This window comes from Achroia grisella, unplaced genomic scaffold (genome assembly GCF_030625045.1).
Source record: "Achroia grisella isolate CSIRO2021 unplaced genomic scaffold, CSIRO_AGI_Agris_v1 utg840, whole genome shotgun sequence".
In the NCBI taxonomy this organism is placed as follows: Eukaryota; Metazoa; Arthropoda; class Insecta; order Lepidoptera; family Pyralidae; genus Achroia; species Achroia grisella.
Window position 1 is genome coordinate 159,798 of NW_026713038.1, and position 26,847 is coordinate 186,644.

General features: G+C 33.2%; 1 protein-coding gene across 1 annotated transcript in view; it reads left to right on the plus strand.

Annotated features, from left to right (window-relative positions):
• LOC131852091 (MAP7 domain-containing protein 2-like) overlaps positions 1-26,847 on the plus strand; it is a 74,072-nt gene that overhangs the window by 32,494 nt on the left and 14,731 nt on the right. The window contains 4 exon segments of the mRNA XM_059202715.1: positions 2,780-2,818; positions 13,652-13,743; positions 16,091-16,279; positions 21,290-21,430. Of these exon segments, the coding sequence (XP_059058698.1) occupies positions 2,780-2,818; positions 13,652-13,743; positions 16,091-16,279; positions 21,290-21,430 (461 nt within the window).

Sequence of the window (26,847 nt, forward strand, 5' to 3'; positions counted from 1 at the left end):
CCCTGACGTCCGGTGAAGCTGTAAACGCCAGCTACGGCCAACAGCATTAGAGTAGTCCGAAAAAAAAAAGTATCGTATCGTAGCTTGTTTTTAAAATAAATATAAGATATTTCTGACATGTAGGGCATTAATTGACGCTAAATATGCGGTCAAGACGCTACCGCTCTTGGTATGATAGCTAGTCCTGAATCATTCGACCCAATTACTGTGTCGGCCAACATTTGTTGGGTTCATTTGGTACTATCGGTTTGATAACAAATATTTGTGAAACTAAATGATGCATGTAGGAATTGATTATGTTAAGATATTTAGAATGCGCGTGCAAATTTGTGAATATTTTGTTACAATAAATAATAGATTACTACTATTATTTATTGTAACAAAATATTCACAAATAGTAGTAGTAAATACGTATAATTAGTAAAAATCACAGGATTTTACCACGTTTTATATTATTTGTAGCAGTGACCATGATCATATGGCGGTTGAAACACTACCGAAACATCGGAAACTCAATAAATACAAAACGTAGTTAAGATCCCGTGATTTTTACAAATTATACGTATAAATAATGACCGCGTCAAATTTAAAACTGTATATAGTAATAAATAGTAGTACAATAAATAATATTCCGTGAATAAAATTTTCATTAAGATTATAGGAATAAAGATAACTGTTCTTTAAACTATAATACTAAAGAGTTGGTATGGATGGATGGATTGTGTGAAAGATGATATGAATGAAAGGAGAGTATGTTCAGATATGACGGCCGATAGATATCAGTGGAAGAGAATGACAAGCTGCGCCGACCACCAATATTGGGATAAAGGCAAGGCAACGCTGACTAAAGACTTGATATATTTTCTTTACATAGTATAAAATGATGTCCTTCCGTTGTCTGTTTGCATAGATCTTTTAAACTACGCAACCGATTTGAATACAGTGTTAAGCAATAGATAGACTGATCCAAGAGGAAATTTATATATATATATTTATTAAATAAGCTGCAACAAATTCGATACGTAAGAAATCAATATACTTACACATAGATCGTACAATATACCTTAATAATACTTAATATCATATAGTTCATCAAATTTATTTATGGTTTGCCTTTGACCAGAAATATAACTATTATAGAATTGTTTCGGATGACACAGTTGGCAACCCTAACGGCGATTGCTAGCAATAACAAAGTTGCAAATCAGCTATCATATACGGTTGCACAAGAAATACTGTAGATATATTATAGATAAAATTGATATTGCATTCTCACCCAACATACTTTTTATGCTATAAATTGTATGATGGAAAACTGTTCCACGCAGTTTTCTTTATAAGATACAGTAAAAAGTAAATTAAGAGTAAATATTGACCTCATAACAAAACATATTTATCGATCCCAAATTTTAATAAAAATAACCAAGCAACTATCAAAATTATTGTCGCCTTTTATATTATTACTTCTTTTCTTTTGTCAGTAAATATGAAGGTATTCTTTTCATTATAAATATATATACTGTCTGAAATTCTTGATACGAATGAGCCAAAGATACTTTTTTTTGGCAAAAATCGAGTTTTTAAGTTAGATGTAATTCTAAAACAAGCTTGTTTAAAGAAAATCTAACTAGTGTGAAACGTTAATATTAGACGAAATTTCATCGAGTTTAATTAGTTGTTGCAGAAAATGTTTTGTATGGGGTAAGGGACATGTAGCCTCAAAAATTGGCAAGGCATAGTGTTATTGGCTTCCAATGTGTTTTAAAACGATTCTCACATGATTCTAAAACGATATTTTCAAATACATGATGTTCAATGAAAATACGTAGAATGAGCATGCTGATATAAATATCTGATAATGATGTTTGATATACTGCAGAATATGATAAACTGTAATCTATTTGTTTATTGCTTCTGTCAAATTTTGTTATAGGTCCTGTGTTGTATTATAGAGACGTAAGGGTATACCAAGGCGAAAGTCAGTGACAGAATTTATGAAACTGATCGTTCTTTATCGAATACGTGATCAATTTAGTCTGAATTTAATTTATTGTCATAGGGCAATTCAATAAGAGTAGTATGAAAAATAGCACAGTTAATCTTCCTAAAAAAAAACTTAAAAATGTAATCATAATAATATCTCAGGATAATTCACACAACGTCATCTAGTCGCAAACTTAGCAAAGCTTGTTTTATGGGTATTAATCAATTGATAGATATTCTTAGATTTTTTTTTATGAAATTAATACAAATAAATACATAGAAAATACCCAGACAACAATATATTATACAAATACAATTACAAACAATAATATTCATGAATACAAATGTTTATGCTGTGCGAAGAATTGAACCCGCAAAAATTGGAAACGAGGCGGTATGCTAACTACTAGAGCACCGAGGGCGTCAATTTATTTTCAGATTTCCACTTGTTTCTTACTAACAGTGATTAGTTTCATGAATCTTCTATCTGGCTTTTGTGTTGGTATATATACTCTTTTCGATTAACCTTTTTATGTTTTTTTTATAAAACTATAGTCTTTTTAAGGTGAAACGATAGGTAAACGTGGTAACCGTTATGATGCGTCATTTGTAAACCATACTTTTATTTTATTACAAAATTTTATTTTATGTTTTGTTTAAATATATTTTGCTTTGCTTTTTTTGGGTTTCTGGTGTCGGTTTTAATCCACATACCAGTCAATAACAGTTGAAACCCGAAATAGTAATATTTTATTTTTGACTAATTTGTTTTTTTATTTTGTTTTCCCTCCCCCAGTACCAACCCCATAGATCAGATGAACTTTTTTGAGTCGCTGTAAGCAACCTTTTATTATTTTATTTTGTTATAAATCTCTACATTAATGTTACTAATGTTTTTAGTCGTTTGTTATTAATTTTCACTAATTACTGTAATTGATGCCTTATGTTAGACCAGTGTTTCCCAACCTTTTATGTACCATGCCCCACCTTAGCCTTTCTAAAATCTTCTTAAATTGTTCCCCTCTATGTAACGTACATAATTTATAACATTAAAAATGGAATTGTTCTCTTTGAAACTTAAATAGCAGATTTTAGGAAGAAATCACTAGGAAATTGTGATTGAAAAACAGTAAGTAAAATTTCATAACATGTAATGAAATAATTTTTTCCTATAATTTTAAGAAATAGAAATAATCTTTATTCTAATAAACTCAATAAAGGCATTTTTGATTAGTCATATTTTTATTCTAACACTAATTCGGAACTCTGATTCATCACAAGAAGAATGAGCAAGAAACTTGTGTGTTGCTCTTTTGAATAGTTCTTTTTTTATATAAATAATTACACAAAAAACAATCTATTTTCTAATTGACCCACCTAACAATCAAATTGACCCTCTGTGTGGCGTGGGGCCCACGTTGGGAAACACTGTTAGACTGTGTAGTACCAAATTAGTGTACTTGTATTATTTGAAGCAACCTGGCCGTGTTCAACTAAACACCGTAGTAGTTCATTACCGTCTATTTTTAGTTATTACAACGGCAGTAATGGTAGATGGTAGACAATTTGCATGTGACGTTGCATGATGTACGGTATTTACAATTAACGCATGCATACTTTTATAATTAGCTAATTTTAATGTTATTGTAATTTAGAAAATGTTTTATTGTTATCTTAATGGTTATTTTAGCATAATTACTGATTAGTTAATAGGAATTTGTTGTTAGAGGTGTATGTGAAGTATGTAATACCCGATCCGTCATACTCGTGAACGGGTGCTGCTTGTGGGGACTGGTCTGTTCAAGTTACGAACACTGATTAGACTTTTTGCTTTTTCAATAGCATATGTTGGTGATCACTCTATTCTCCCAAATTTGAATTCGAGTTGAGTTTCTATTCAGTTCTTCTCATCTCAAAATCATTCCGAACTGACGGTAGATAGAACATATAGGTATCTGCCTATATTTTTATATCGTTTGAATACAAAATGCAATGCATGGGGATTTGTGTATTCTAGAGGAATGGTAATATATTCGTATTGTATTTATTGTATTTTTTAACATAAATATATCTATGATAGACGTCATTTAAAGTGAAAAGTATGACTAAACTGTTATTTCCTATGTGTCATGTAATGAATAAATAATTTAGTAATTTTACAAAACGTTTATGTGTTTAGAATAAATATATTAAGCATTGACAAAAAATTATGTTTACACGATTAGAAATTTCAAAGATTGTTAAGTTGACAAATATTTTTAGCCAAGGCTTGGCAAGTACTTTAGGTTTAGTGGAATTTAACCCCATTAATATTTATTGTGATTAAAGTATAGGTTTCAAATATTTTCTGTATATAATTGTACTAGCTCCTCGCCCCGACTTCGCCCGGGTGTACATGTATTACATATGTATAAACCTTCCTCCAGAATCACTCTAACTATTAAATAAAACCGCTTCAAAATTCGTTGCGTAGTTTTAAAGATTTAAGCATACATAGGGACGGACAGACAGCGACCGCGACTTTGTTTTATACTATGTAATGATTAATACTATTTTTCGCATTAAAATTGCAATTTATTAATATTTCTTTTATAATCTGGTTGTCACCTGATTTATCGTATAGGTAAAATTTAGAATTAGAGCTTATTTCTCAACAGAACGCCTGCAACTTACCTGCAATTTCTCTGGAGTTGCGGGTGCTCGTGGGAGGCGGTAATCACTTAGCATCTAAATTTATACATTGTCATAGTTTATTCAATTTTTTTTGTAATACGGCTGTCACGTGATTTACTTATGCGTAAAATTTAGGAAAAGAACTTATTTCTCCTCATAATGCCGGCAATTCCCCTGGAGTTTTGGGTGCTCATTGGCGGCGGTAATCACTTAACATCACGTATGCCGCAAACTCGTTTACCTAAAACATGCTATAAAAAAGTAAGGCCGATTTACATACACTTACGTAGTTTTTATTTTTCCACTATATTCGTGATATCGTTATCTGAAGTTCGTCACAAATACCTACGAAAGATATTTATCGATTGATTTCTCACGTACTTACATACAATACCTATGTCGAAATTTTTTGAGATCTACTTGACATTGTTTTGTTTTTGTCTCTGCACATCTTAGTGGGGTGAATCCGTGACGTCTCTAAAAGTGTCTACAGACGGCCCTAAAATTTTAGCTATTTTTTTAGGGAGCACCCTAGATCATTTCCTACAGATTTTTACGTAAATGGAATTAAGCAAACTGTGATGGCCCTAAGATTGGTGGCAGTATAGGAGCTGTGGTGGGGAGCACTTTAGATTACTTTCTACAGATTTTTAGGTAAATGGAATAGCAAACAAGCTGACGGCCCACCTGATGGTAAACGGTAGGTAACCATCGCTTTTTTATACAGGAACCAATACGGATATCACGTTATCATGTAACGCCCATTTTGCCAATGTTATGTGCATATAAATTTTTATGATTTGCGAATAATAAATTCGGAGTATAGTTTGCGATATTAAACTAGATTTAGCTGTCTCAGCTTCTTATAACGAGCATGATCTTCGCACAATACACACGTTTTAGTATTCATAAATATTTACTTACAAAAAATGTGGTTAGAAGATTTATCAGTTGTCTAGTACCTATACCACAAGTTCTTCATTAATGGAGCTGTGTGAGTTGACCAAGGTTAATTAATTGGGTTCGATTCCTCGCACGGTACAAACATTTGTATTCATGAGTGAGATAGTTAGTGTTTGTATGTATTTCTATCAGTTGTTAAGTACCCCATAATACAAGGTCTGCATAGTTTGGGACTAGATGACACTTAATGAATTGTGCTGGGCTTATTTTTATTATAATTATTATTTTTAATAATATAATATAATAAGAATCCTCATATCCCATGTGATGCTTCTTATTATCAGACTAAATTTAACAAGTTTTTTTTTTAATGGATGATAATGGTATGGTACACCCACCACCTGCGCTAACGGTGGCCCATCGTGGTAAATCTACCAGGTATTTATCACGATGGTTTATACGGGAAACCGCGTGGAGGTCCACCTGACATGTTATATTGTTAGCAAATTGCTAGCAATATTCTCCAATTTAGCATAGCACAGCTACTAGCAATATACTCAATTGCTACTAGCAATGGAGTCCATATTTCAAGCAATATCCTTCCCCCTTTGTCAAGACTTTCATGTCAGTTCAATTGTGCATTTATAAGTAAATACTTACCTATCAATTTACAAATTGACTGAAAGTTGTCAGCATTGCTAATTTCATAAATCATTTGCTAACACGGCAAACATAGATAAAGAGACATGACTTGTAAATAATTATGACAAATTTAAAAGTAACTCATTACAATTCTACACCTTATGGTCAGTACTATTAGAGGTGAAATTGTTGAGTTGTATTTCTATAATTTCAACTCTGACATTCCAAACACTAGATTCGGAATTATTTAGGTCGCATTCCAGTGTTCACTGACCACTGGCACGAGTTACTTTTAATATTCTAGTAACGTTCATACATAGCTGTTTATGATATCCTGGTAACTGGATAATCATGTGTCACAGTAATTGGCTATTTTTTTTTATTTAATATATTGCCTATCATTGGAGTTGGATGGGTTCGATCAGCATATATCTTTAGAGCAGAGTAAATCACCATTCCATCATCATCTATTAAAAAAAAATCAATATATTTAGATGCCAAATACAATTATATCTGGCATGTAAATTAGATTACTTATAGTCTAAATTAGATAGATTGAAGGCTTCGGTGGTCTAGCGGTTTAGCACATCGCTTTACTTCCGATGGTCGCGGGTTCGATTCCTCGCAAAGTGGAAACGTTTGTATTCATGAGTATGATTGTTTATATCGCTCTGGGTGTTTTTATGTATATTTTGTATGTATTTGCGAAAAAAATCTAAGTATTTATATCAGTTGTCTAGTATCCATAACACAAGGTCTGCGTACTGTGGGACTAGATGGCGCTGTGTTAATTGTCCTGGGTTATTGTTACTATTAATGATAATTTGACATCATATTTTAAATGTAAAATAGCAATGAAACTGAGCCAAAGAAATCTGTTTTCGTTATTACTTTAATGCATGAATGAATCCATTCATTATTTTTTAGCGATCTGTCTCAAGGAGCACGAACACGTCTTGTTTACGTAATATTTTGATGTTGGTCGAAATAATCGGTCTAGTCGCCGTTGTATATTATGTATTCAAATTAATTTACATTCGTGAACGTGTCCAATATAAATGATAAAAGTTCCACTAGTTTCAAATTACATTCAAACTCAAAAACATTCAATCTTACATGTTCATAGTAATGACGTTTTAGTTACTTACGCAATTCAGTTCTTATGTATATTTTTTTAACCTGACTGTCATTTCAAAGGTTTTATTACGAAATGCTTTTGTGACATATTCAATTCATGTCGATTTAATTGCATACAATACATCTGAGCTTGCATCTCATGGTTCATCTTTAGGTAGTGTAAAATGAAGTCGCTTCCGCTTTCTTCGATCTTTTAATGTACGCAACGGATTTTAACGCAGTTTTATATATATATAATAAATGTATACCCGTGCGAAACCTAGGCGGGTAGCTAGTATATAATAAAGGAACCATGACATACAGGCCAGATAGTAGAGTTTGAAATTGCAACTATGAAATAGTCTGTAAATTGTAAGTGTAGTTTTTAGTCTGTTTTAAATGAGAATTGTGCGTCGTTGCGTAATAAATTCTCAGAAATGGACAGTTTGGCTAAGAAATAATATGAAAGAACTGATTTGGGCTGCAACCATTTAAGGTCCACCTCCATAGGAACCCCTCTGGAAAACAAGCTAAGGAAATCACCAGGACGGGTTAACTGACCTGACTTCATGTTCTTCCTAACATACTATCTTCATCATCTTCCTAACATCATCATCATAATAAGACCCTATTATCAAAACATATACCGTTAGCGCAGGCGGGTGCATCAGTCCATATTTATCTATTAATAAAAGTCTCTAATATGTCAGGAAATAATACGTTTTATATAACTGTTAGCATATTAACTTTATTATAATTCTGTAATGTACTCTCTTAGTCTATGTCTATTAATAATGTATGAGCCAGTTTATGCTAAGGATTCATACCGCTTATACCTCTATCCTTCCATAAGGCGACACGTCGACCACTTCCGGACCAACCCAGGTTATGACGTCAGGATGTCACCTTCCTATATTATTTCATCGGCCATTGTCTCCGCAAAACAATAGCCTTATTTCGATAGCAGATTCGTTAGCCGATGTCGAAATGGTTTGACATTTTTCATGCAAATTCGGGTTACTGTCCCTTTGTTATGGCTGTGTACATGCAAGGTTATTTTATGCTGCAGAAAAAAAAACTGTCGACCAAAAAGTGTTACATTGTAGTATTTTGGCAGTGGTTCGGCATTGTTTACAAATTGTTTCTTTGTGGAGTTGGTAATTTAAAAAAAAATAGCTGTCTAAGGAATTAGTATTAGATATTTTTAGAATTGCTATTTTGTCGAGCTTCAGCTATTTTGGTCATAGAATTCTTCATTGAATTTATTTTAAGTACTCACCATTGTTAAACTTTTTATACCTTTGTCTAAGTTCTGATATATTTCTATAGTTTAATTTTGTAATGACAATAAAATATTTACAAAAACTATTCATTGAATTAGCATATTAAATTAACTTTTTCAAATATTTAGGTCATTTGTGCGCTTTTATTTTTAGATTTTTCGCTTTAATTTGTTATATTACTGTTGCAGTTGTTAACTCATAATAGACTGTTTTCCTCGTGTTTTTAAATATAATAGGTACAAATAAATTATTGATATGACGTAATTGGGATATAAAATATATAATATAGGCATAATATTGTGTGTTATTTATATATTATGTCTGTCTGTATTTGGACTGAATTATTTCATACTTTACAATTATAATTGTTTATTATTTATAGAAATAGAAATAAACTTTCTTTAAATAAACTTAATATAGACACATTTGAATAGTCATATTTTTTATCCTGCCACTTATTCGTCTCGTCACAAGAAGAATGTGCAACGGACTTGCTTGTTACTCTTTTAAATAAATTTTGTTCGGAATTACATTTTTAATGTGCATACACAAACAGTTAAATAGCAAAGTTGACATAAACAAGTATATAGTTAATTGAGTAACAAAATAAATCTGTCGCAGTTATCAGAGCAGACCAGTCCCTACAAACAACACCCGTTCACGAGTATAACGGACAGACCAATAGACTTTCTGATATGAGTGGTACCATCACCGTCGCGTTACGTGACATGAGGGCACCGTTCCTGTATATTTTTTTATGAATGATAATGGATTGGTGCACATGCTTGCACTTACGGTTTCCGCTGCTGGTGCCCCACACCAGTAGAAGATGATAAAATGAGCATGAGATTAGGCCAGTTAGCCCATGGTGACACAAACCACAAGAATTTACCACTATGGTTGCCAAGGGGAACCGCGTGGAGATCTACCTGACATGGTACATTGCTAGCAATAAGATCATCAGTCCACATTACTAACAATCCCCTTTCCCCAGTTACTTTATATTGGTGGCAACCACTTACTATCACCACGCGTTCAGCGTCACGATGGGGTAACTGACCTGACCTCATGTTCATCCTATCATCCTCCACTGGTGCCCCGCCAACATCAACCATTAACGCAGACGGGTCATTCCATTAAAAAAAGCACCATCAGATACGCTGTCCGTTTGATTGCTATTCGAAGTGCATAAAATATATATATGAATTAGTATTTGCAATGTATATTTCTAAATTATGTATTCGTAATGTTGCACAACGAATTAACGGAATGTATAACAGTATGGTAAACGCATGGCCTGTCAAGCGATGGGACACGGTCACGTTTGGGAAGAGGGGATTCGTATTATTAACCGACTTGAAAAAAGCTGGACGGGAATGGTTGCCTATCATTTATTCAAATAATTAATTTAAACACTGTTGCATAGTCACAACAAATTTTGTTTTTTATCTATGGCTCGATCGGAAAGCTGTCCCCCATCACAAGAAGAACGAGCAAGAAACTTGTGTTGCTCTTTTAAATAATGCTTGTAAGTTTACATTTACAAGTCGAAAAGTGTGAATACAAACTACCAATCAGCACTAATTTTTTGTTACTTCACATTTTTAAGTTGAAGTGTGTGAATACAATCTACCTAGTAGCCCTAGTTAATGATTACGAATGCTTTTTTTTCCATATTCGTCCATCTCCTTTTCAATGATGGAACAGGCAAAGATCCTTAGACCATACAGCCTAGTCTACGTTTAAACTTCTTCATATTTGTATAAGTGATGAGGCCAAAGGCCGATTAAGAATACTCGTAATTAATTTCTTTAAGTTTATTTTTTTTTTATAATATTATGTTGGCAAACAGGCATACGGCCCATCTGATGGTAAATGGTTACCGTAGCCTAGTTTTCTGTACGTAGAATTCATTCAATTCCAGTACATAGTTATATAATAAAAATATTCATACTGAGTTAGGTACTAATTTGCTGAAGTTCTTTTAATAATATCACAATTGACACAGCGTCTAGTCCCAAGCTAAGCGGAGCGTGTGTTGTGGGTACTAGATGACTGATATAAATACATATGCTTCTGAACGAGGCATCATCAGGCATTGAATAGAATTTGGATATAGTTTGAAAGCCTGTTGACTGATCAGATTGTCGCCGAGCAGTGGTCAGGTTTCCGCACTGAATATTTGTGGTCTCACACATGTCACACAAATTATGTAAATCCACTAGCTACCCGCCCCGGGTGTACATGTGTTATACATATCCCTTCCTCTTGAAACCTTCTATCTATTACTAAAAAATGCATTACAATCAGCGGTGTTTAAAAAATCTAAACGAACAGACATCGGGAGCATCTTTATTTTATATATATATAAATATTCCCTTGCGCAAATTAAGTATATAATAGAAATGCTTTAATAGTCATAATATTGCTAATTCCAAATATTTTTAAACATTACCTCACTTGAAAGTTATTCTAACAAGGTTATTAAAGTATTTACATGTTTGTGCACGCGACTATACGTATTATGTTTTAGAGGTATGCGTGTGCAACTAATGTAGATGCACGAACCATTGTATGAATTACCTATATACTACGGTGTTTTTTATTTATGGATGATAATGGAATGGTGCACCCGTCTGCGCTAACGGTTTACGCTGGCGGGGCACCAGTGGAGGATGATAAGATGAGCATGAGGTCAGGTCAGTTAGCTCATCGTGACAAATTCACTAGGAGTTTATCACGATGGTTTCCAAGGGAAACCACGAGGAGGTCAACCTGACATGGTCATTTCTAGAAATAAGATCAGTCCACATTCTTAACAATCCCCTTTCCCCCTATATTACGGTGTTACCCGCCTGAATTCGACTATATTTTTTTTTTAATTATTTGCCATAAAAAATATGTAAAACTGATTTTGCGTTCAAACACGTTCAGCCTTTTAAATGGTTATATGTGACGAAAATTTTCTAGTATAATATATTCGAAAAAATAAGATACGCTTCTTTTTTTAACGTTTTTCCTTAATTATATGTTTAGAATATATTTTATAGGGTTTAATAATAGTTTACTGTTGCTATTAACATGAAATGCCTTGTACCTTGCAACGGTCTAATTGGAAGACATATTTAATGGAACATTATTTTATTCAAGAAATCTTAGACCTATCGAGAGAAGAAAGTGGAGTTGTCTTAACTTAAAACCCAACTTTACACCAGATCAAAAAAATTTCTTTAAAATATGATAAATCATATCTCGACATTCTATTTCAATAAGTATATATGAGATTTACATTTTTGAAATATAAGAACCTGAAAGAAATTTTGTAGGTACTGTTAGATTTTTTAAGTTACGATAATTCTATTTTCTCCTGTCAATATATTAAAATAGTAATGTTTTAAAGTACCCATGTTCAAATTATAATTGGTTAATAGTTTTAGTGGTTTATGATCGTATATTTAGCATTATTTCTTATTCGTATTAGCACATGGTTATGTTATATTATATATAATAATATAGAACTTATAAATATAATAAAATTGTAACTTTGGCTTGTCTTTCAATACTACATATTCTTTATTGCACTTTTAGATACATCAATATTAATTAGAGACAAAGTGACCAAAGGTGTGCTTATCGAATTATAATGCAATATGACAATTACTGTTTTTACATCATATCATCTTATATTTATTTTATATAGGTACTCATAACTATTATATTTGTAAACCGATTGGAATAAAAATGGAACTATATTTTAAGTGAAGCCTTACAAACAATACCTTAACAATGCTTAACCGATTTGGGTGCTTTCAATTAGGGAAAGCACCCAAATCGGTTAAGCCGTTTCTGAGATAAGCGATACTAAACGCACAGACGAATATATACAAGTAACAGTTTCAACAAAAATTGTTTTTCTCATATACCATTCATGCACAAGACAGCCGTCAGTTACAGTTTTATTATATGTATATATTATATATGTGTATGTAGTATTACTAGTAGAATAGTGAGACACTGTATTAATATGTAATTTAGTAAAACTTGTATGTTAATTTATGCAACAAAAATTAAATAATCTGTATATTATATCTGTGTAGTCATAAAAATATGTTTTGCATGTAAAAACACCTACATTTGTGCGATTGAGGCTGCCTGAGGTGAGGTTCGAATATCTAGCGGTGCCCTCAGAATAGTTTTTTTTGGGACTACTTTAATGCTGTTAGCCGCAGCTGGCCTTTACAGCTTTACCGGACGATAAGGGACGAGTGCAGATAGTACTCCAAAACCCGTGGAAGGACTTACGGAGTGGCTGAAGGCTAACCTACCTGGCAGATTCGACTTTAGTGTGAGGACACCGCTAGGGTTCTGAACCTCGGCTCAAGCCGTCGTAATTTCGATCCCCGTTTGAATTGGATCGACTAAAAGGAGCTAAAGGTAGGATTGGGTTTTAGGCAATCGATAAGTCCTTACGCGGGTTTGGATTTGTCTCTCGCTCCCATTCTTTGTCCGGTACAGCTATAAAGGTCAGCTGTAGCCAACAGCATTTTAGTGGTTAAAAATAAATTTCTCAGAACTAGATTACTGCATGTTGTTTACACTTTGTGTATGAAAAATTAAATTATTGGCATTAATGCATGAAAATTTTATTTATTTTTGAAAATTAAACTATATATTTAATCATTATTTTCCGTTTTGTGAGTAATATGAATGGAGAATAGATAATACATATTTTTCCTTGAAGTCTAGCAATTAATCAAGCATAGCTTTGCCTGCCATGCGAAACTAACACCTAAATGTTGTTACTATGGTTGCATTTTACATTTAGTTGTGTTCATTGAGCTTGTTGGAGTTACCAATTATTCAAACATTTTAGGATATTTCACTTTATTAATAAATGTTTTAATACAAATTATATTTAACAATTAAAATTGATGTTTTAATCTGAATGTGACTATAAATTGTATTTGTTTACTTAATGAAAATGTTGGGTGAACGGATAGTGGTTCCGTATATGATTATATATAATAAGTGGATATTTTGTTGTGTTCCAGGGCGGCATCAACAACAAATGTGATGTTCGCGTCTGCGCCGCTGGTGAGACGCGCCTCAGCACTGCACTTAGATTCAGATACTGACAACAAAGGTATTTTGAATTATATTTGTATATTTCATTCTGACAGAATTGTTTAGTTCATAATAATCTAATAATATCTTTACGACAAACCAAAATTAGTTTGTAACTTTACTAATCTTAAATATTTATTTAATTAATTAGTTGTCTCCACAGTCAGCCAATAATATAATTATCGCCCTATTTCGCTGGGGTGCAATTGTTGTAGAGATCTTTATTTTTTAATTATAATATCATAGAAAAAAACAAAAAAATTCTTAATTCATTCTATGTTTTCCTTCTTTTTTTACTTTTCTACACTACAATAATTTGAAATTATTGTAGTGTAGAAACATAACAAACGTATATAGAAATATTCAATATTTCCTTGTAAGTCATTTATGCATTACAGACAGATATATACATACATGAACAATTAAGCCACACTGATATTAGCAGGCAGAAATGTAATATGCCTTTTCTCAGTGGGCACGCAAATTTTTATTACTGGACCTAACAATTACATATTAGATAATTATAATTACAGATTATTATTATTATTATTATAAACATCATTATAGTTGTTATTACTTTTGTTTATAATTTATTTAATAAGTCTCACTTTTTCATTCCTATTTTAATGACAATATGTTTAATGCTGCATAAAGGAATTATGATGTTCACGAGCTTCTGTGAGTATGACTATTTAAGGATTATAATATGTAGTGTTACAATACATGTGAGTCATACAATCTGAATACTCGTCATGATGACGCCATCGGTGGCCACTTCCCATATCACTCTTTATCATCTTGGTCCATCTTAAATAGTTTTATACCGCGTTTCCTCTAAATCAGTATATACACATATACTTTTGTCCCGATACATTTTGAACAGAGGATGGACACCTCTGTCTCACAATTTTTTTATGGATGATAATGGAATGATGTACCCGTTTGCGCCAACGCTGGCGGACAACAGAGGAGGTTTATGAAATGAGATTGAAGTCTGCTCATTAGGCCATCTTGGCAAATGGCAGTTTACCGGATGGCATAACCGGTACTGGGTACCAATGTACCATGAAATGGGATTATTAGTTTCAATTCCTAAGTAGCTTGCTTTGTTACCTGTGTTTTGATAAAAGGTAAGAAATAGCAGTGAATTTACATGACATAACGTTATAACTCTCAGAAATAATAAGGGGGTAGGTAATATGGGCTTTACAGTGTTTTCTGTGACGTCATTGATGCTGTCAATGTATAAATCGATTATTATGACTGTCCATCAGGACGACTGTCGTTCCAATTATTTAAAATTTGCGAAATAAATAGTATCCAAACACCTAATAGAAAAAAGTAAGCAGGTAAAAATTAAAACAAAAAATACAGTCGAATAGACTAGCGCCTTCTTTTTTTTAAGTCGATTGAATAAAATTGAAAGATGAAGAAATTGAGATTGAATAAATAATAAGGTTACAATTAGAATACAAAATACGTACAGTCGAAGTGAGAAGTTTCTCCTTACTTTTAAGTCGATTGAATAATGATCGTCAACATACTTAAGAGAAGTATATGACCTTGCCACGTTGTTATATAGATGTGACTAATTGTATAATCCGTCATTTGTATGTCAAGAAGATTATTGTCAGCTTACGTAGTTTTATGCGAGTATGGCGTTTATAAGACTATTAACGAGTCTCAATAATATTATAATATATATGTATATGTATACATCGAATTCTCATGTCACAGTGTTAGTTGCTATACTTCTACGAAACGGTAAATGACATTACACACAACTACCATGTGTTTTACACACTCGCATATATATGTTTATATATATATACACGTTTTTGTTAGTTCTTAAAGAATTTTTGTTGTATTGAGAAGTACTCTATTTGACCACACACTTTAACAACAAGTCTTATACCATAAAACATTAGTAATAATATAATATCTCAGGACAATTCACACAGCGCCATCTAGTCCCAACTAAGCAGAGCTGGTGTTGTGGGTACTAGATAACTGATATAAATAGATGGATAAATTTTTTTTTTTGGTCAAATAAATACATATTATACATAGAAAACACCTAGACCAATATAAACAATCATACTCATGAATACAAATGTTTGTACCGTGAGAGGAATCGAACCCACGACCATCGGGTAGTAAAGCGGTGTGCTAAACCACTAGACCACCGAGGCTATAAATTAGTAATGTTTAATTTTAAATTAATTATGGTCGAATTTCTACCACGAATTATTATTATTTTTCTACAATTTGTCATTTTAGTATGGTATAAGGTGTAAATTTGTCTTATCTATTGAAGTTGGTTTTATGGAACAAAGCTTTATGTTTTATGTATTTGTTCTCGACAGACGAACCCGACCGGCAACCGCAGGCCGTGATGTGGTCATCGGTCGCCCGGAGACGGACGGACCTGGTGCCCACACTGCCGGCACCCCGCGCTCCAGGTAGAGCCTACTCCATGACCAGACTCGACAAGATCCCGGCGCAGAGGCCGCTCCACTCGGCCTCGCCGTCCATGCACCACCTCAACAGGACCCGTAAGATTGACTCGGCTGACGCCACCGCTTCGGTTGCCCAGGTTGCCGGGTTGCTTCGGCTTTGCTTTCAGGGTTTGTGGTTGCAGGCTCATTTGTTCGCTTTCGGTTGTAATGGAGGTGTGTTCTGTATAGGGTTTATTTCTACTTATGTCCCTTAATTTCACAACGTTTTTAATTAATACATTGAATATAACCTTAGGATTCTTGTAACATAGGTCTTTTGGCGTTGTTTTATATATGACTTAGGTCCCATAATTAATATTTCTTTATTAAAAATATGTTTAATTTTTATGGTTAATATACATAAACCGTTAGATTATCTAACGGTTTATATACATAGCTCTATTGATATTGATACAAGACTTACTAAATATATTCAGGGTTATAGAATATATGTATTAACCAGAACCCATAATATATAACTGACTTTCACTAAAAATACTATCTATTCGAAATTCAAAAATAATTATTTTATATAGTTTTCAGATAGCCTCTTGCCACAGAAAAAAAAAAGTTTCCAGACTTCCAAGATAGGATCGTATATGATTTATTGTCCTTGTATTAGAACTACTAAACATCATAGACATGTAGTCGGGTCCACTACTAAAAATGCAAAACTATATATTTTTATTACCTACATCAAATGATCCCTCTAAAATCAAATAAAATAGCAAGTATCATTGAATATATTTAATAACTGAATATATATAGATAAGAGCAGACCAGTCCCTACAAGCAGCGCTCGTTCACGAGTATGACGGATGAGCCAGCCATCACTGCGCTCGACCATATTATAGCCTATGTTATTCTGATGTATAAGCTATGTTATTGTAAAGTTTCTTTAAAGTCCAATTAGTAAATTTTGCGTGAAAGAGTAATAAACATCCATACATCTACACTCGACTTTAGCGTTTATTTTATACTACGATGGTGGCAATCAAGCATACGGCCCATCTGATGGTAAATGGTTACCGTCGCCTATGAACGCCTGAAACACCAGGGGTATCACGTGCGCGTTGCCGACCCTTAAGAAACCTTAATATACCCTTCTTGAAAACCCCATGCTGTAGTCTCGTGGGAAAACCTCGGCAGGAACTTCATTCCACAATCTAAGTGTGCGCGTTTATTTTATTAGGAAGACCGTTAGACACTTATGGATATGCTATAGTCAACAGGTTGGGAATATTTTGGTGTGTACGATTGTGTATAAATATTGCTTCGCTTTCATTTGTGTGGTAAAACGCTTCAGTTATATTTGTTCCTAAAAACAATATTGTCCATACTAATTTTATTACTTTTATTATACCGTCAATCATAATAAAAAAAAAATTTAGACCCGTTCTTTACGAAAATTGCGCGGAAATGAAATTTCTTACACTTATTTTATATATAGAGAAGTGCCGAATAGGATTTTTTTAATTATGCATAAAAATACATTACATTAATAATAGTATATTACAATAGAAATATAAACTTATAACACACGAGGCGGAATTTCAGACTGAGCCGAAGGCAAGGACGTAACAAATCAGAGTGTGTTAAATACGCAGATATATTGTATGACGTTTTTAACACACTTGCGAGGAAGCAGAATAAAAAATAATGATATTGAATTTTGCCACTGTCCCGGCGTTTTTCTTTTTTATATCAGCGCATTGCCTTCTAACTGGCGCCGCGCAGGAGTCAGTTCTAAATTTTATATTAAAAAATAGCAAATATTGCGGTTATGGAATATAACCTTTTCTATTTGCGTTTATAATACACGCGTGTTTTATTAACTGCTTTATATAAAGAAATAATCTGTTATTTATTAATTAAAATTTACGAGCAAGTGTTTTGAAAATTAAACATATAACATTTTGTTCTATCAGTCGAGAAATTCAATTACTATATATTTGCCGTTATTTTCTACAACAAGTCGTAAAAAGCCTCAAACGACCGTAAAACAATAAATAGTGTGTAATATAAGGCGTACGTTAAAGATAAACGTTAATAAAAGAAACTGCGATTATTTAATTGATTTTCATACTGTAGAAAATATTAATTTGCCCTCTCTTCGTTTATATTTGCTATTTTTATAACGCGTTGAGTGAATTTACACTCTTATATCCAATTTTTCTTATTACAAAAAAAAACCGTAATCGCTTTTAATTATAGATTCTTTTGTCCTATTCTTTTATTAAAGTTATTTCGTTAATTTAATAAAGACAGTGACGAAACATCTGGTAGTTACCGATTTTGTAGCGTGCTTTCGTATTCTAGTACAATTGGAAAAATATTTATTATAGGTTTTCTTTGTAAAATATATTCACGGTGTGTTTTGAATAGTTTTGATAGTAGCGTGTGGTTTGAGCTTTTATAGTGAGATTTTCGCTTTTGATTTTAACAAATTAGTACTGGTAATATGTTTTCAAAATACGATGATGTATAATCTAAATAATGAATAAATTGTGAACCATATTTTCTATTTGTTGATCTTATTCATTAGTTATATATAGTTCTTGCCTGCCTTCATCCCATTATTTGAGGTCAGCGCAATTAATATATATATATAAATAATGAATAAGAGGATAATAAAGAAATTACCGTTAATATAACAATCTGTAGCGTCTATTGTATAATTCTATTATATGTATATATATTTTATATATAAAATTCTCGTGTCACAGTTTTCGTTCCCATACTCCTCCGAAACGGCTTGACCGATTCTCATGAAATTTTGTGAGCGTATTGAGTAGGTCTGAGAATCGGCCAACATCTATTTTTCATCCTCCTAAATGTTAGGGGTAGTCCACCTCTAATTTTTTTTTTATTTTAACGCTAAACAACGTTTGCCGGGACAGCTAGTAAATATATATTATTCTACCACATCCGTAACGTCAGTCTTAATTGACCGATCATAACATTTTTAGTGCTCTTACGTGTACATGCTACAGGTTTAGTCGGAAAGTATAATAAGAGGTTACTTACGATAGTGTAACATATTGCTAATAACTAATTGATCCCGAGTGATATTATTTCTGAAAGGGAATATTCATAAATTATTTTTAAAAATAAACATGTATTATTTATTACAAAAAATCGGCAACTCTTTGGTATTCCATCAACAACAGTCGAAATTCTTGTGGCTTAGTAGAGCGACTATTTCTAATATGTATATATGTATATATATGTGTTATACATGTATATATATATTTATGTGAAAGAGTTTTTGAGTTATGAGGGGGTCAAAAGTGGCTCCAAATGATTCGTGTAAATATACACACGGCGCTGCTCGACAGTTTTCTTACTTGAAAATCGGCTTTGACACGCTACCGCGTGTCTAGATATACATATGTATGTAATACAATAGCCTAGAAAAATTATCACCAATTAGACTTGACAAATCTGGTGATATCGCTCTAGTAACTTGATTTCATAGGTGAAGGAATTTACCCAGCACAGTGACATTACTGGGTCGAATACTATCGTTATAGCATAGTAAGGTATAACACTGCTTCGCGCAATGAGTTATCAAGGATTGATGCTCGATTGAAACAATAAGAAAATGAACTTTTCTAAATTGACTCAGCCCTGCGTATGATCGTTTTTGGCCTTCAAATGTTTGTTATTCGAGATTTCTTAGCACCTTTTGTTTGAGAATTATATCGCTATCCAGATACTTTGACTCGGCTTTATGGTAAGTCAGTGTAATTATTTCAAGAAACTTCCGTATTCATCTATAACGACTGCGTACTGGTATGTTTATCTCTCTCACTCTATCTCTATCCTTATCTGGTGGACGGGTCACTTCGCAAGGTAAGTGAATTTACTAACTTAAATCTTTCGCAGCCATCTTGTCACTAAAATGGATTTTTTTTTATTAATGTATTCTACATTGTATATAATAATTAATATGAAGATCATGTATAAATATGAATATAATGACTGTGATATAAAAATATGTATAATAGAACGATATTGGAATTTGTGTTGAAGTGTAAAAAATGCACGCATGCGTGATACACATCTATTTATAATCGACTTATATAGAATGTTGCTGAAATTGCATAACAATCTGAAATCATGCGATTTTATACCTAATTGTAATTAATTTTAGGCATAAAATCGATAATGAAATCAGATTTCATATCGACTAATGTCCCTCGGATGTTAGTTGAAATATGAAAATTTACAATGGACTGATATATGGGGAAGTCATAAATTATTAATGAAATATCCCTTTTATATAATAATCTCTCTCAATTCACACAGCGTCAATTAGTACCAAACTAAGAACAGCTGCAGAACTTGTATTATGGGTACTACAAAACTGTTTTTATTTTTAAATACATTCATAATATTCATAGAAAACACCAGTGATACAAATAATCATACTTATGAATAGAAATGTTTGTACCGTGCGAGAAATAGAACCCGCGAATATCGAAGCTAGGCGGTGTGGTGTGCTAAACCGATAGTGCACTGATGCTGTCGAAAAAATGTAAATATGGACTTACTCTACTCAATATTATAATGATTAATTCACTGGCCACAAATAAGAGTTTATAAATACAAAGTGATCTTACACTTTTATATTTCGTACTTTACATTTTTAAAAAAACTTAATAACATATAAGTTTATGAACATGCAACGTGATCTTACACTGATCTGCTTTTATACTTCCTACTATACAATTTTTACTATAGCAGTTGCTTTTTTAAATTATCATATACTCCTCAAGATTCCAATGTCTATGAATTCATAAAAATATAAATACCAAATTATTTTCCAATTTTACCTGTTGTTAGGTTAATCATGACTTAACCGTTAACATATAATCATATTCTCATATCTAATAACATACAAGTAATAAATACACGCTTTGTATATAACCTATTCACAATTTCAACACTTTGAAAGCATACTGCACCGCTTAGACACCAACTGCCAATGTGACCCTCACGCGGGGGTCACCAGTGACCCCCCCAGTGGCCTCTAGTGGCCCCTACAAGCGCGCGTGTCCGCAGAGCCGCGGTCGGGAGAGACCACGCCGGGTTCGAGGCCGGGCAGTGCACTAGCGGCAGCGGTACCTCGTCGTCCTCACACCAGCTCTGCTCGTCGACCCCGGCCGGCCTCCATTGCAGGCACTGGCGTTAATACGCCCAGAGGTAACCGCCCCAATGGGAGATTTCTTTTTTTTTTTTTCTTTTTTTATTTATTGATCGAGTGTTAGGTATGTTTTTAATAAGAATTCGACTGCGTTCTTTTTTTATTTATTGAGTGTCAAAAATTTTGAAAATAACACTCACTCTGCATTCTATTTTCATAATTTTGTTTCCTAATGAATAATGTTTTTACTTAAATATTGTGTGCGTTCTATTTTCAAATTTAATTTTTATTTGACGAGTGTGAAGAATGTTCGTTTTTAATATTTTTTGTTTTCTCACGTATCGAAATGCATTGGGTTTACTTAGATATCGTGTGCGTTCTATTTTCAAATTTAATTTTTTAATTAACGATTTTGAAGAATGTTAGTTTTTAATAAGTTTTATTTTCTCACGTATCGGAATGTTTTAGTAAAAATCAATAACGTTCTATATTTTAAATTTATTGAGTGTCAAGAAAATAGAAGGCACTCGAAGTAAATACCTTATTTACTTATTTCGAGTGCCTTCTATTTTTAATTTATTTTATATTTTTATCAATATTTATCGAGTGTGATATATATTTATTTTCTCTCGTATTGAATGCAGAACGCATTGGAATGTTTTTACTCAAAAATGCGAATGCGTTTCTTTTTATTTATTTATTGAGTGTGAAGAATGTTCGGTTTTTTTTAGGTGTCGAATATGTTCTATTTTCAAATTTTTAATTTGTGTTACCTCAAAATATATCTAATTTTTTAACCAAATAGTAATGGCGTCGTGAACACAGTTTCTGTTTTATATCTCCACTCGCTCAAACGTGCGCAACAAATAACATGGATAAAACTATGGATAAATGTCGCTTTTATGTGTGAAATTGTTACTGCAAGTCCCTTGTATTAATAACGGGCTCATGTTATTTGTTGATATCTACCTATATACAAGTATAGTGAGAGAAAAAGATCTTCTGTCCCATTTACACTCAACAAACGTAGTAATGTTATTCGAAATACAATTCTGCGTTCACGTTGCAACTATTTGGTTTCCATTACATGATTCCGATTGGACATTTTTTGTCATAATCAATTAATATTTAACATTTCTAATATTATCTCAATGTATGCTGCGTGAGCTTGGCTTTATATGTTGTATATAATAATTCAATGTATTAATAATTTAATATTAATTATTGAATGTTAATGTCGTTATTGCCATTAGTAATATATTTTTATTTTTAATATTGTATTTACAGTAGTTTTCTTAGATTACTGTATATATGTATTTAATAATTATTTTTCAGATTTCAAATAGTAGGTAGTTATTAAAAATATAAATATGATGTACCCAAAACTTTATATATTGTCTATTATTGAAGGCTTATAATTTAAAAAAATATGTAAATATTCTCACGACTATTGTACAACCCAACACTAAACTCTGGACTACTACAGCGTCCTCTGGTGTGAATAAATAAAACAACCAGCGATGTTGGATTGCTGAACTTAAAAAGGGGTTTATTTTTATAAAATGGCATACATATATACACAGTAATACAACGAAATCATATCGACGTCTACTTTTAACACAGCGCCATCTAGTATGTAGCTCGAGGACTAAAGCTTCTATATAAAATAACAAACTTATACATTCCGCCCACCAAGGACATGATTTGTCCTTCACACTTGGAGCCGCCCACCATGGATACGTAATAACAAATGTAGGGCAATAACATATTATAAACAACTATAGATAGTAGGGCTTAAAAAAAAATAAACTAAATAATTAATTAACAAAAATGAGTAAATCAACACTAACACTATAAAAAAAATAACAATTTACTCTGTAATAGGCAGTACACATAACTTTGAAGTGGGGCGTTTAATTAGTGAATTCTGATTCCTAATAGTAACTACCCGAGTGATGTTATCCATGCCTGGATGTTTAGCAACCACTCTCCCGAGCAACCATCGACAAGGAGGTAAGTCGTCTTCTTTTACTAAAACTACATCCCCAACGTCAGGTTCTGGTTTTTGATGTGACCACCTATACCGATGAAGAAACCGTGTAAGGTATTCCTGAGACCAACGCCTCCAAAAATCTTGCGTCAATCTTTGAACCAACTGCCACCTACGAAGATTAGATATGTTGGACCTTTCAAAGTTGTAATCTGTAGGAGCTAGTAATGGTCCTCCGATGAGGAAATGCCCTGGTGTCAAAACATTTATTGTATCCTGTTCTGAGTCTATTCTGGATAGTGGACGTGAATTTAAGCACGCTTCTATTTGTGCTAAAGTTGTGGACAATTCCTCGTAAGTTAAAATTAAATCTCCAACTATTCGCCTTAGATGAAATTTGGTAGATTTTATCCCGGCTTCCCATAACCCTCCAAAATTAGGAGAGCGTGGTGGTATAAAATGCCACGTAGTACCTTGTGTGGCTAGAATTTCGGCTACCTCTGTTGAAATTTTTTTATTCTCAGAAGCGAACAAAGTTCGTAATTCGCGCGAGGCGCCAACAAAATTTGTTCCATTATCGCTCCAAATATCTGTACATAAACCTCTGCGAGCAACAAAACGTCTAAAAGCCGCCAAAAACCCTTGTGTGGTAAGGTCTCCAACCAACTCAAGATGTATCGCCTTAGTGGCCATACATATGAATAGACAAATATATCCTTTTGTAGAATGATAACCGCGACCCTTTGTAGTTTTAACATTCACAGGACCTGCATAGTCAACACCACTACACTGAAAGGGTCTTCCTGGAGATACTCTAGCTGTAGGTAATTGACCCATTAATTGAGTAGAAGTAGTTGCAGAGTAGCGAATACATTTAACACACTTGCGAACATAGGCTTTAACTAAATATTTCGCACTCAAAATATAATATTTAGTCCCAATAAAGGACAACATAAGTTGTGGTCCTCCATGCAAAGTTTTCGTATGCGCATCAGCAATAATAAGTTTTGTAAATGGTGAATTTTTTGGCAATAATATAGGGTGTTTAGCATCTAAATTGAGTTGTGATTTTTCAAGTCGCCCACCTACTCGTAAAACTCCAGAACTATCAATAAACGGATTTAACGATTTCAGCGGACCCTTAACTGTACTGTACTCTATATTTTTATTAATCTGAGCTATTTCTTCATGGAAATTTTGTTTTTGGCAAATTTTTATGCAAGTTTTTAAAGCACCCGCCAATTCCTGTGTTGAAAGAAAAGTAGTACTCTGTCGCTGTTGTCCGGTACGTAGATTTAAAAAACGTTTACAGTATGATATTACTCGAATTAATCTTGTCAATGAATTGTATCGATCCCAAAGTGTAGTTTCAGTGACTGTTAGGTGTACTTTACTTTCTTCTAAATGTGTTGCAATATCCTTTGGTTTATTGTAATGCACCTCATGTTTATGTAAAAACTCCGGTCCGTTAAACCACATTGAATTTTGCCATAGATCTGATGGACTAACACCTCGAGAAGCACAATCGGCAGGATTCTGTCCTGATGTTATATGTGCCCATTGTTGAGAATCTAAAGTTGACAAGATCTCGGACACTCTATTGGCAACAAAGGTTTGCCATTTACTTGGATGGCTATTAAGCCACGCTAAAACCACCGTAGAGTCAGGCTCGAATGTCTTTTTTAGGGATGCCTAAAACTTCAGCTACCTCGACCAAAAGACGTGTCACCAATACGGCACCACATAATTCCAATCTAGGGACTGAAATTTGTTTGATTGGCGCGACTTTGGTCTTAGCAGAAACCAAAGTGACATGGATATTACCATGTTCGTCTGTTAATCGTATATAAACGGCTGCTGAATATGCTATCTTCGACGCATCTGAGAAGCCATGTAACTCGACTCGTGAAGATGTGAATTTAGTTCCGAACCATCTCGGTATGTTAATTTTTGTTAGCTCCGACAAGCCTGTGCGGTAAGTATGCCACTCATTAATTATATTATTTGGAACTTCATCATCCCAATCTATTCCCAAGATCCAAAGCTTCTGAATTAATACCTTTGCTATAATCACGCTAGGGCTGCCCAACCCAGCGGATCAAATAATCTTGCTATTTCTGAGATAATCTTTCTTTTTGTTACAGGTCCAGACACCGGAGGAAGATTCACCGAATATTGAAAGGTATCTGCTGAACGATTCCAGGTAAGTCCTAAAAGTTTAACTACTTCATCTAACTTTATCTTCAACCCTTCCTGTGCATGTTCATTTCCCTGCTTTATTTCATTTAACAAATCTTCACTGTTAGTCATCCATTTTTGCAGTTGAAATCCACCTTTTTGTAATAGTTGATTCATTTCTTGATAAATAATAACACCTTCTTCAACAGTATCACAGCCTGTCAGAAGATCATCCATGTAGAAGTCGTTTTTTACTCTTTGAACTACACTTGGACAATTATCGCCTTCATCTAATGCAACTTGTTGCAGTGTCCTTACAGCTAGATAAGGAGCAGCAGCCGTACCAAAGGTAAGTCTTTTTAATCTATAATCTTCAATTGTTCCATTTTCATTATCTCCCCATAGTACTCGCTGAAATTCTGCATCTTGTTCGTACACCTTAATTTGCCGATACATTTTGTTGATATCAGCAGCTAAACATATCTTATATATTCTCCACCGCATGATTAAATGGCGCAACTCTGGCTGAAGTGTTGGCCCTATCATTAATAACTCGTTTAATGATACACCATATTCATTTTTTGCAGAAGCATCGAATACTACGCGAACCTTTGTTGTATCTTTGGCATTATTTATCACTGCATGATGAGGTAAGTAGAAACTTAATCTATTTTCTTTTTCTGTTTCTGGTATCCTTTCCATGTGCTCTAGATGTAAGTACTCTTTTATAATCTCTGTATACTTTTCTTTCAGTGTCTCATCTCTATTTAATTTCACCATTAATCTCTTCAATCGTATTGTAGCTATATCTCTCGAGTTTCCGTTAATATATTGCAGATTTTCAGACTTAAATGGGAGTTTGACAATATATCGTCCCTCACTGTCTCGTTTTGTAGTTTCTTTATATAGTTGTTCACAGAGTATTTCTTCTTCTGTCAAGATTCGTTTTAAAGTATAAGGATCACTTTCAATTTCCCAAAATTTTTTAAGGTAATCATTCTCATGCGTACATAAATGCAAGGCTGTAACATTAGTTACTGATCTAAATGATGCTTCCTTTATTGTACCAGAAAGTATCCATCCTAGCGACGTAGCTTGTGCCACTAGTGTACCATGAGGTCCTCTTTTAACCCCATCTTCAATAATCTGTCCATATATCTCAGCTCCCAACAAAATATGGATTTTGTTTGGAGTGTGATATTGAGGATCTGCAAGTTGTATTTCATTTAAATCCAACCAGTCCAATTCAACTACTTTCTTATTTGGTAGAAAAGTAGTAATTGTTTTCAGTACATATGCTTGCACCAT